This window comes from Dipteris shenzhenensis, chromosome 9 (assembly GCF_047967505.1).
Source record: "Dipteris shenzhenensis isolate YYH24624 ecotype China chromosome 9, Dip_SZ_1.0, whole genome shotgun sequence".
NCBI classification, from domain to species: domain Eukaryota; kingdom Viridiplantae; phylum Streptophyta; class Polypodiopsida; order Gleicheniales; family Dipteridaceae; genus Dipteris; species Dipteris shenzhenensis.
This window is the reverse complement of record NC_141604.1, coordinates 9,098,770-9,111,710: the sequence shown is the minus strand read 5'-3', so window position 1 is coordinate 9,111,710 and position 12,941 is coordinate 9,098,770. Positions and strand designations below refer to the sequence as shown.

General features: G+C 52.0%; 1 protein-coding gene across 1 annotated transcript in view; it reads right to left on the bottom strand.

Annotated features, from left to right (window-relative positions):
- Positions 1-253: 253 nt before the first annotated feature.
- The window catches only part of LOC147898153 (synaptotagmin-2-like), a 64,922-nt gene continuing 52,234 nt past the window's right edge, over positions 254-12,941 (bottom strand). Inside the window, exon 12 of the mRNA XM_087378856.1 lies at positions 254-539. Within this exon, the coding sequence (XP_087234982.1) occupies positions 411-539 (129 nt within the window). The 3' untranslated portion in view covers positions 254-410. The remainder of the gene's footprint in view (positions 540-12,941) is intronic.

Sequence of the window (12,941 nt, the reverse complement as noted above, 5' to 3'; positions counted from 1 at the left end):
TACTTTCAACTCTTTACAAGTTAGTGTCTTTACAAATTCTTTCGATTCAAGGATCTTTAGAGTCATGCTATCAACCACTAGACAAAGATCCCCTCTAAGTAACTACCTTAGAGAAGATGAAGGTGTAGAGATGGCTGATAAAAGTGGAGAAGCCAGCATAAATCTCACATATCATAAAGAAAGGTATACCTGAGGCATATTATAATACTTGCCACTCACACTGCTCCTAGACCTGTGTAATCTACGCGAGTAATCTCCAACAAGAATTAGATGCTCTGCATTTTGTCAGCTGTATGTACAGCTTGTAAGAATCAAGAAAAGTTCTCATACATGAAAGTCTCATCAACAAGGAAGTCACACAAACTACAATACAGTAAATTCAGAAGAGCTTTACGGTTTAACAGGGAATCTCAGCTTGGTAACCATTGCAATTCCACTTGCACTTTCCCAGTCTTTGAGTCAATCAATTGATACTCCTCGTTTATACGCTTATTTTGCACGACATCTGCAAGGTTTATCTCCACATACCCCAATAGTTCCTACAAACAAAGAATTCTCAGACCGAGAAATAACATTAAAAGCCAAACCACATAGAAAATGTATTTCAACTGTCAAAAAATAAGTCGATGCGATCTTCCAATCAAATTCTACAACCACCACTCCCCTACATCCAACTCCCTAGAGAGGTAATACCAATTGCATCACGAGTGCTGCAACATTAGACGTTTTGTTGCGATGCAATTTCCATATACATGCATGCATCAAGGACCCTGTGCAAACTCATCATGTAAAAGAAAAATATAACATGCAGATTTAATACCAAGATAGGTAATCGGTAGCAAATCCTCAACTCTATTGTGCACAGCAGGGGACTAACTACTGACGCATGTGTTACACAAACCTTATTAAACCCTCATGCAATACAATATTCTAAAATCTGCATAGCTGGACCTTATTGAAGATTTAGCAACTGAAGATAAAGGATGATACCAAGAAGGGAATGGAGGACCATTTGGAGGTAGATGCATCAAATCTCCCCAATAAAATAGTGTCAAATAGAGAGCTGGTAAAGCAGAAAAGTTGGACAAACTGTTGGTACCACTATTTTTGGCACAAGAGAGGCTAAACCTGTTCTATAACAAGCCTACCTTAGCAAAGACGTGTGTCTTCATGAGATGGCTATAATTTATTTGCTCTTCCAATTTCAAAAATTCACAGCTAGCAATCCGCCAGCTATTCTCAACCCAAATCAACTGCTAGCTATTCGTAATTTTCTGTAGAAAATTCTCAGTGGAATGAGAGATGAAGAGGGAGAGAAGGAGGGGAAGAGAGGCCGACGATGGCTGGGCTGAGCAGGGGAGAGGGGAGGCTGAGATGTGAGGACAGCGAGAGGAGGAGAGTGAGACGGAGATGGGAGGCGAGAGAGACAGAGATGGGAGGACAGCGAGAGGGAAGGAGAGCGGGGTGAGAGATGTGGAGGGAGAGAGGCTGCGAGATGTGGAGGGAAAGCGAGATGGACAGGCTGCGACAGGTGAAAAGAGAAAAAGCTTTAAGAAATACACAGGTGGCTTTGTCACCCTTAAATACTCCATCATCACTACAGATGCAGCTCTACAGCTAGCTGTATAAATTACATGCACATTGCATGATGACAGAGTTACCAAGAAATGGTGGAACAGAACTGCATCTTTGCTAGGAATCTCCAGCCTGCTTCCACATCAGATCACCCTTTTTAAGTCACAAGAGAGCAGCAGAATATGCGAACAAAACGATGAAAGAATGGATTTCCTAAGAAGGGTATATATAGCATGTAAACAAGATCATTTTGTTAGCCTTAGGTTCATTAATGGCTTGGTCCACATGTAACAAGTACTGTGACCTATGCCTACATATCACACACCTGCAAATATATCTTTGCGGAAATAGATCATAAACTGAAAAGATAAAGAAGTCACATCACCATGCAGAACTTCATTATTACATATGCTGAAAAGTGTCATGCTGGGGCTGACCCTACTTGTCCTTGATGCCACACAGCAGTTGAGTCAGTTCATCATTGCCTTTGGGAGTGCGGACAGGCGAGGACGCTCTGGAAGGGTGTTGCTAGGATTCTTTGAATATTTCATAAAACACCCTTCTTCATGACCTGGGGATCAGTGGCATGGTTATCTCTTACTGGCCCTCACGTGTTTTTTGAAGAACATGACTCATACTCATCCTTCATTATACGACAACACTCTGTGGAGTCATGCTCTCTCCAGGATGTTCCTTTCACTCCTTTCAGAGCTGCTCATGCCTCAGTAGACACAGCTTGGGAGATTCTAGCTAGCATTGCAGCTTGGTATATTTGGAGGGCCAGATGTACGAAGGCGATGGAGGGTTCACAGGTTCACCCTTCCCAGTCTATGGCCAGTATATTTTTTTTCTGAAAAAACAGTGCTGATTATATTACTTCGAAAAAACAAGATACAAGGGGTCAGTTTTGCAGCTGACGGCGCTGCGTTCACAAATCGGACGCAGCCCTAAGAGGAAACAAAAAGCTCTCTCTCACGGAGGGATCAGGCGGGTGTGAATAAACAGCCAGAGAGGCGGTGAGTAGCGCCACTGAAGGCCCTGAGAAGTATGCTCGAAGAAGAGGCCCTGCATATCCCAATCTCGGAGGAAACGTCTCCGCTTCTCCCGGCCAGCCCGGGAATCCCCCTGGATCTAGTCCCACTCGCCTCTGAGCGTGTGAATAATCTCGCTCCAGATGTCGGCCATGACCTGGGCAGTCGAGAGAGAGGTACCTCCGAGGATCTGCGCGCAGCGCGAGGTCCAAATGTGCCATCCGACGATACTGCTAATAATCTCCCAGACTGGCTGCCTCACCTGAGATCCTGTGTCCGCCTCTGCCAAGTGCTGCGGGATGCCCTCAAGCGGCCCCCAAGTCCCCTGTGTGATAAGGAACATAGGGTCCTGCGGCCCTGCCTCGAACAACTGGTGATAGCCAAGTGTGGTGCTGCACCAGCAGAACGCGCCCCAGGTGATCAAACCTAACTCTGGTGGCACCCCGAAGGCCCACCTCCACACGTCCTGGGCGCGAGTGCAGCTCCACAGGCAGTGCTTTGGTGACTCCTCGTCCTCATGACAAATCTGACAGAGTTCATCCTGACCAATCTGTCGCAACCAGCTCCCCACTGGAAGACCCTTGTGGGCGAGTAGCCAAAGGAAGTAGGAAATCTTCCGCGGCCGCCAGCTCTCCCACAAGGCCTTCCAGAAGGCCTGCAAAAATAGCCTGGAAATACCCTGAGAATACCAACTGGGCCGCTGGGTGGGTGGTCTGCTCTGCATCCTCCCGAGAACACTCCTACCCAGTTTCGTGCTGTAAGCGAAGAAAGGGATCGGCCCCTAGTCTGCCACAACCCCTGGCCATCTCCACTCTCCTGGGTCCCAATCGAGCTCTGACAGGGCCCGCCCCTCCCAAAGCCAGAGGCGCCATAACTACAGCTGGTCCTGCTCTATACTAGGATCGATCCGCCAAACCTTCCCCACGAGGCCTACGACACGAACCCTCTGCCACGAGAGAAGGGGGTCGATGAGCGCACCCTCTCTCCTAAGTCGGCCGTTCCCCAAAACGGCGAAGAAGGAAACAGAGGTGTCGTCCAGTCGGCCTGCAACAACCAGTGGGATGCCACGAGGGGTGAACTGTCCAAGCCAACGGGTATCACCAGGCATGAGGATCTGAATCTCGGGTGAAACCAACCAACCAGCAGGAATCGCTCCATCTATCTCTGTGCGCCTCGCCTGAGCTCCACGGACACCTCCGGCGACGGCTGCTAGAGCAGCGGTCTCCAAGTGTCTGTAAGTGTCCCTCCAAACTCGAAGGGACCAGGCAAGCCCCCGCATCCAGTCGTCCCATAAGATATGCGACCTCTCCCCCAGCTGAAGGCCCAAGGCATCTCTGACCTGATCGTTCCAGATGAGCGGCTGGCGGTTGATCTCCTCCTGACTGCTGGGAGGCGACTGGAGGAGACTGAGACGGAGTCGCCTCCAAACCGTGAGCAGGCTACGAATGAGCGGGGATCGGGGGCGGGTAAGTGGTGCAGAGGTGAAGATCCACCTGAAGGACGGTAGCCACTCTCCTCGGTGATGGGTGCAAGAACTGATCCCCTGCTGAAATAACATCTTCCACGTTTGCCCCCCCGGGGTCAAACCGCGGATAACTAATTTGCCCAGCAGGGCCTGACTCTGAAGCTCACGATCAATGACCCCCAAACCACCCTCAGCCTATGGAAGAATGACTGTCTGCCAGGCTACCCTGGCTCTGGTACCTCTGAGACCATCCCACCCAGACCACAGAAAATTCCGGACCATCCTCCTGAGCTGTGCCATGCAGGATCTCGAGAAGCACCAACAAGAGGCCACATACCAGGCCGTGGCCAGGAGAACCTGGTTGACTACAAGAGCACGACCTGCAAGAGAGAGCTTAGCAGTACTCCAAAAAGCCAGCTTCCATCGTATGGAATCTAGCACCGGGAGAAACTGCTGAGCTGGCGTGATGTCCAGGCCGACCTGAAAGCCGAGATATCTAGTAGTCTGCCCCCGCGGGATCCATCTGAAACCCAAAAACCTCCCCCACTGTGAGCATGCCCCAGAGTTTGTGAGAAAACCAACTGAGTTGTTCCAGTTGATTTTCGCACCAGCTGCCGAACAAAAGACCTCTAAGGCCAGCCTCACCCTCTCCAACATCATCTCATCATCCTGAACATACAACGATGTGTCATCTGCATACTCCGAGTCCAGGAGCTCCGTGTCCTCCCTGATGGGAAGGCGAACACCCCGGATCCCTGTCGATCTCGCCCGAAGATAGTGCGTCATCGCCTCGGCGAAAAAGAAACAGGTAGGGAGCGAGTGGGCAACCCTGACGCACTGATCTCTCCAATCGAAATCGCTCTCTCATCCTGCCGCCGATGATGACCCTGTTGGAAGCTGTCCTGTATAACGCTGAGATACCCTAAATCCATCCCACTGGGAATCCAAGTCTCTCCAAAGTACCCTCCAGGAAGGACCAGTCCACTCGATCGTAGGCCTTCTCAAAGTCGCGAGAAGTAGGATGGCTAAGTGCGACCCGCTGTGCTGAGCCCACTCCGTCGCCTCTGAGAAGGTGAAGACATTATCCAGGATACTGCGATCCTGGACAAAGCCTGTCTGAGTGTCATGAATGAGGTCAGGAAGTAGTGGCCGAACTCTGGCGCTGATAATCTTGGCAAGGATTTTATAGGCAGTGGTGAGGAGAGTGATCGGGCGCCACTGACGGATCTCCTGTCGATCTCCCCCCTTCGGGATGAGGCAGATCAATCCCGAAGAGAAGCTCTCAGGCATATGTCCGCTGCTGAAAATCCTCTGGAGGGCTGCTAGGAGGGGCTGATGGATCTGATTCCAGAAAGTGGTGAAGAAAGCTCTGGAAAGCCCATCCTCACCAGGGCATTTCTGCCCATCAATGGCCATCAAGGCCTCCTGCATCTCGACAGTGGTGAACGGTGCCATCAGCGTCGTCTGCATGCTGGGCTGAACAAGGGCCGGGATGTGCCTCCACACCTCCTCTCGGGAACGTCTAGTGCGGGGGGCAAGCTGCTCCTGCTGGAAAAGAGTCCTGTAGAAGTCGGTAGCCAACCCCAAGACCTCCTCTTGATCGGTAATGATGTGACCCTCCGCTGTCCTAAGACTCCGGTGCTGGTCACCTGCTGCCCTCTGGCCATGCGTCCTGAAGAACTCTTTGCTCATCCGATCGCCCTTCCGAGCCCAGTAGGAGAGGGAGGCGTGATAAGAAAACTCTGAGCGACGCTGGAGAGTCTCCTCAAGAAGGGCTCTGGCTTGAAGGGCCTGGATCCGAAGCTCCTCCAAACCCGGAGCTGCCTGCTAGAGCCGTTGAATGGAGGCGAGGTCCCTACGAAGAGCTCTCTCTCTGCCCCACCACTCCTGGCGAACCTGAAGGGCTGCGAGCTGGCAAATCTGGCTGGACTCCTGCAGAGCCTGCGCCACCGACTCTACCAGATCCACACACTCGTCCCAATCTCTGTCCCAAAGGCTACCGATACTACTGCGCACCTCCTCCCTAGAGAAGATGGAATCAGGAATCCTGCACGAACGGGGAGGAAGGGACTGAGCTGCCGAGTCTAGTAACAAGAGCACTGGCGCGTGGTCGGAGAGCGTCGTCCCTGGCACTACACCCACCTGACCACCTCTGCTGATGGCCCAATCACTGACATAGAATCTGTCCAATCTCTCCAGGAGTCTGCCCCCTTCCCTGCGGAAGCCCCATGAGAAGTCCAAGCTCCCGTGCCATTGGCGGAAGGACAGGTCTCTCCAGCTGTCCCTACCTCCTGTCGCGAAGAGAAAGGAGTCCCAAGCGGACTGCTCTGCCAGAGCTATACCTGTAAACTCTGGTCCTCTACCCTGCTGGTCCTCCAAAGTCTCCAGATTGTTGAAGTCACCTCCAACAATCCACGAATCCATGTCTAGGAGAATCTCTGTGAGTGTCCTCCAGAAGGTGACTCTGCGTCGGAGGTCTGTGGGTGCATAGATGTTGAGGATTCCTATTTTGGAGCCGTCCAACTCTAGGCCAACCCAAAGTGCACGGCCTGGGATCAACGTACCATGGCCAAAAACTCCCTGGGCAATCGACTCGCAAACGGAAGTGCAGACACCGCCACTCCTCCCCTGTGCACCAATCGAGGGCTCCCAATAAGTGTGAGAGCGTCCCGGGAGGATCTTCCCGCAACTATGGGTATGAGCCATTGACAACTTATGCTCCTGGAGCAGGAGTATATCCAAGCGACCAATCACTGCTGGTTGAAGTTCCTGTCTCAAGATGAGCTTCCTAGGACCACGGGTGCCAAAAGAATGAAACCCGTTCACGTTCCATGAGACAAGGTGTAAGCTCATGATGAGGACTGGTAGGCTGCGAACAACTGTCTGCTCGCGGCCGAGGTCGATGAAGAGGCTGGTAGTTCGGAATGAAAGTGCTGACGCTTCTGTGAGGGTTTGGAGGGGGAGGCGGGGTCATCCTGCCCGTTCTTCAAAACTTTTAGCAAAGGCGTGAGGCCTTTGGTGCCATGGACAAACGCTTTCTCGAGCCAACTCGAGATCTCTGAGATAGTCATCCCGTAGAAGGCGCGAAGTTTCTGTGGTGTCCAGGCTCTGACATCCTGGGGGAGGGGCCACGACAGAGGGGACCTTAGGATCACAATCAATCTGAAGCGCTTGGCGGCGCATTGCCACCGCACGCACACATCACCCTCGGACCACTGGGTCTCGAGAAGCTGTCCACCCGTCGGGCCTATCCAGGAGCAAATCTGAGCGTGCGTCTACTCTCTGAGAGCCTCCCAGACCGAGTCGTCTGTCCAAATCTCGGTACCGTCGCTGAGAAAAGTGAAAGCAAAGCTGGGGCCATCCCTCAGAGCCAAGGCTGCGATCTTCCCATCCGCCCCTTTACGAAGCAGGAAGATACTGATGTCGAGGCAAGCTGGGAAGGTCCCGAGGTCGGCCACATCCAAGTAGTCCCAGGGACCGGATCTGTAGAAGTCGCGAGGGAGCTCTCTCTCCTGGAGCTGAGGCCCACCAGAATCTGCAACTGAGGGGGCCGGGCTAGCAGACATGAAAGGCTGCTCCAGGGGTGGTGCAGTCTCGGGGTGCCCTGCCTGGGGTGAGGAAAGGAAAGGAGGCTGTGCGGTAGGAGACAGACTCCACGGAAGCGACTAGCGGGGGGGTCGGAGGTGGGGGAGTGGGGGCTGCACGCGGCTGAGAAATCACCGGTGAAGCTGACACTGCTGAAGAGCTGAGAGGGGCGGGGGAGGAGGGATGAGGCTGGGGCTGGGGCTGAAGAGGAAGAGGCGAGGGCTGAAGAGGAAGAGGCGGGGGTTGATGCTGAGGGTCGGAAGAAGGGGACTGTGGTTGGGGTAGGGGTTGGGGCTGGGTGGGGGGGAGCGGGGGATCGGGCGGAGGGCGGGTTACAGACGAGGAAGAAGCTCTCCCTAGACCCTGGGGCCGCTGCTTGTCAGGTCTCTGAGGCACTGCTGCAGGCTGGGTAACCTCTGCCTCCTTGCCTTTGTCAGAAGTCTTCTTATTCTTTTCTCTTTTCCTTCTGACCTCAGTCCAGCCACCAACCACCTCTGGACCGGACTCCGGCTACCTCTGCTCTGCCTGACGTGGCTGCCTGGAGGGAGGAGGAGGGGGCTGCCGGGGGGGGACGGGGGGGGCCGAGAGGGGCTGGAGAAGCGCGGACAAGCAGCAGCCAGGTGCCCAAAGCCATGACACCTCAGGCACTGGCCTGGCTGTCCTGTGACTACCATGCTCTGAGTAATGATGCCAGCATCTGTCACAATCTCAATCATTGCAGGGAGGGACGCAAGATCTGCCACAGCCACACGGACTCTGGGAGCTCCTGCCGCAGCAACCGCGTCGACAAAAGTGTCATGCATCACCCAGCCAAAGTGGGAACCCAGGTCCCTGACTATCGGCCACAACTCAGCAGCAAGGCCTGGGAAAACTAGCATCACTGGGTGGCGAGGTATGCGGAATCGAGCATCAAAGTCCGCTGCGCTGAATCCTCGGTACCAAGGGACTATCATGATGATCTTTCCATCCACAGATGTGGGGGAACCAGCAATCAGGTTGCTCGCAGCTTTCGCAGTGGATAGTTTAAGCCAGAAGATGCCCCTTCCCATAAGGGCCACCTCCTCGATGTGGCTATCCTCTAACATAGGAGTGGCTTGAAGCCAATCCCTGATGGCTGACCTGGAGGGAGAGTGTCCAATGACTCTGCCATAGATTGAAGTGTGGGCAAAGTCATTGGCAACCTATTGTACCCGGGACGACTGTTGCTCTGTCAAGATCACGCGGTAGGCTTCTGGAGAGGGGGGTCCGGCTGGGCATCCGGTTCCGGGCACAGGGAGCTGCCATACCGCCAAGACAAACTGCGAGAGCTTCGATGAGGAAGAGGCTGCCACCAAAAAGAGGGGGGGCTAGACGAGGGATGGAGCCTGGGTGTGGATGAGGAAAAGGTGGGCGATGCGACGGCGAGGCGGTGGCGAGACGAGGCTACGAGGGGTAGTGGCGAGGCGAGGCGGGGCGGAGGGGGAGGTGAGGCGAGGGGAGGCGGGGCGGGCGGGCTATGGCGAGGCTGTGGCGGGCGAGGTGAGGCGGAAGAGGATAAGGCGAGGCGAGGCGGAAGAAGAGGCGGTGGCGAGGCAAGGCAACGGTTAGGCGGAGGCGAAGGCGGGGGCGTGGCGAGGGCGAGGACGAAGGCGAGGGCGAAGGCGAGGCAGGGGCGAAGGTGAAGGCGAGGGCGAAGGCGAGGGCGGAGGCGATGGCGTGGCGAGGTGAAGGGCGAGTCGACGGCGAGGCTAGGCGGGGACGAAGGCGGTGGCGAGGCGATGCGGTGGGCGAGGGGCAAGGCGAGGCGGAGAGGAAGGTAGGGAGGTAGAGGCTATGGCGAGGGGAGAAGGGCTCGCAGGAGCAGTGTCCGCATCTGTCTATGGCCAGTATATGGACTGATACTAAACACATGCTGATGGCCATCTGGGTGAGCATGCAGGGACCCTCTAGAGCAGCTACAGCTAGGGGAGAGATTTTTTTCAGAGTTTGGAGAGGATCTCTTTTCTTCTCTGAGTCTTCTTCAGGGTTGAGGTGGCATTTTCAGCCTCCACCTTGGATTTTTGTTAGCTGTTTTTTCTCTCATGCATGACATGATGTACTCCCGCATTTGAGCTTGCTCTTGCAGCTTTCATTCATACTTAATGAAGTAATCTTTTTGGAAAAAAAAAAGTGTCATGCTGCTGAAATACTCCTAAGAGCACGAGCACCGCCAGATGGCCTAGGGAATTCCAGGGCTACAGACTGTTTTGCTGCTATGGGCTGATCTGCTGAGCACTAATGCTGTCTCCAAGGGTGGGTAGGACTGAATCCTAAATAGGCTCCCCCCCGACCTTTAATAGGTCCATAGAGGGATCCAGCAGGCTGGGCGACCACCCAACCGACCTACTGCTGTTGTGGCAGCCTCACATGCTGCCACGTCGCACCTGGGAACCCTAGTCAGGGCCCAAATTGGGCATGCAAAAATCTCCTACTCAATCTGACTCCGGAATTCGGGGTCTGTCCTGGAGCCCCGTAAGTGCTGCAGATGCATCCTATCATGCTCTAATCTAATAGCCTCTTTAATCCCCATGAATGTTCCATAGGATACAATCATAAGCCACATGGCTAATTACATATATACAGACACGAGAAACATCTCCACAAGCATCTGTAGCATGGATGCATGTGACAGCATACCATTATACCCCGCCCTTACAAAATGCTGCAATATGAGACATCGTTACAATTGATTTCTGTGTGGCAATGCATTTTTTGTACCACTGATTCACTCACATGCACCTTTGTGAGCAAGCCCCTCATAAAGTCCAGAATGTTTCCAGGTTTTTATCTTTTTGTGTCCTATAGGCCTTGTTTTCTCTCTCATACTAATACAGCATTTTTGCGGTCACTGGTGTCATGGCATCCTGTGGCCTGGTACAGCCCATGTGCTGGACAGGTGCAGCAGCAGCGCCTCCAGGTGACCCTTGCAGAGACAGGGATAACATCTCTTGAGGGGTAGGCATAATGCCAATATGTGGCTTACTTCGACAAGCTCAGAAAGATGGATGCAAGCAGGATCCCACATGAGAGGGCTAAATGGATGGAGCAGTGGGGAATACAGGCTGCTAATATCCATAGGATGGGGAAGAAATCATAAATCTAATCATGCGGAAAATGCTACAGAAACTATGGCAAATTAGCCCAACCTTTGTTTGCTTTACCAACAATGCCCTGCAAAGGAGCTTCAACAGAAGCATACAGAAAGGGATAAAGGAAACGAGCAGCCTTTGCATCAGCGACAGCAGATTGTGGCATTAGAAAACGGATGACTTGCTGAAGAAGTTAGACATGCCTCCTAATTCTGGAGCAACTCGTGCTGATTTGAGCTGTCGTTTGCTGTCATTTGGGACATGCCTTATTGTGGAGCAATTCATGCTCATTTGGAGCCATTGTTTGTCATCATTTGGGGCCTTTTTTGCAACCTTACAGTTGTTAGAAATGAAATCCCTACAAAGGGTATCCTGCAGCCGGAAGACTAATAGAGCGTCCCCAAGAATTACATGCGGAAGTGTTTCAATTACCGAATCAAAACTTCGTTACGTGTGTGTACTTCACAACCATGAGTGTATGTGCAACACAGTAAATAGACAGTGCTCCAAGAAAGATATAGAATCCTCCATGGTATATTTCTGTCCAGAACCAGACACAATACAAAAGAGATGCAGAGTCCCAACAAACCATGGTCCTCTGATCTTACCAAAAGCTCTCCTACTATCTACTTGGCACTCTACTTGGCACCTCTAGAACCCTAAGCCCGCATGCTCCTCCTGAGCTTATGTAGGCTCTCCGTCCATCTTACCAAAAGCTCTCCTACTAGCTGCTTGGCACCTCTAGATCCCTGAGCCCATGTGCTCCTCCTGCGCTTATGTAGACTCTCTGTCCAGTGATCCCTCCACAGTACTGCTCCGGTAGTCAGCATAGGCGGGCAGCTTCTCCAAGCTTAGTCTACATTGATGGGATATCTCAAGATGTATGCCCCAGGCACACCTTAGGTTCTATGTGTGTGTGATAGAGGCACAGTTAGGTGCCCATAAGCACTGTTAGGTGGTGGTGGATGCCACATAGGATGATTGAGAGATTCTAGGAGCTGATTGAGGAGATGATTGTGGAGCTTGGTGGCTCATGTAAGAGGTGCCTACATATGGACCTCACCTTTCTTCATTCTATAAGCAAGCAAGCATTCTCTCATTTCGTGTTCAGCTTCATGCTTTCCTTTCACTTCTTCAACATGGTATCAGAGCACTATGATCCTCCTTGAGCCCATTTGTGCCATGTCATCTTCTTCATCTTCTTCTTCTTCTTCACCTTCCTCTCCATTTTGCCCCTTTCTACCCAACCACTTGGAGGGCTAAGTTCTTTACCTACAAGCAACCATTCCCAGGGTCCTTCTAGCTCGAGAGACCCTTCATATGGGCGAACTTCCACGTCAGAGAAATTAGACAATGGTGCCCACGAAACCGCGCAACAGTCGTCTTCTTCTCGACGCAATTTCGTTCAATTCGACTTGCTGGAGCAGACATTCCAAAATTCCTCTGAGCCAACCTTGCACAACAGTATGAGCTAGCTCCTGTCCAGATTTGAAGGGAAATGGTCCACCAGGGAGGGAGAAACAGCCGAAAAACCAGTCGACTTTCAAGCTGCTGGCTATGGCGACGTGACGCGGCATTTCGCCTCTCTTCTTTAGTGGCTCTTCTCTGGTATACCAGCTTTATTTCTACCTAGAAAGCTCTCTTTTCTTTGCTTTGAAGAGTGAGATACAAGCCCTCCAAGTTCAGGCCTCTGTTTTAGACAGTTTTGACAATGTTGTGAGTTTGATGCTACATTAGATGCTACTTTAGCATTTCTGATGTTTTAAAGTGTTGAATAGCATCAGTACAATTGTGGCTACAACTTTCCTTTAGGTGCTATACCTGGATTTGCTTGGAATACTTTCATTTAGCCACCTCTATGAAGCATGCAAGTTGAAGCATCATTTCCATTATGATTTTTAGTATGGAATTTGGTTACAAGTCTTTGCTACACTAAATGCTTCTACTTTGAAAGCTTTTCAACTCTTTTTAGCCTTGTAAGAGAGTAGACACTGTCCATTTTGGGTTAGACCCTCTCATGGCTACCTTCTTGAATATGGATAAGTTCAATGGTAAAGGCTTTCACACATGGCAGATGAAAGTTAAGTTTGCATTGATGAGGGAAAACCTCTGGGGGCTTGTCAAACCTGCTTCAAATTCTTCTTCAACAGCCTCTAATGCTAGAGAATCCTCAGCTCC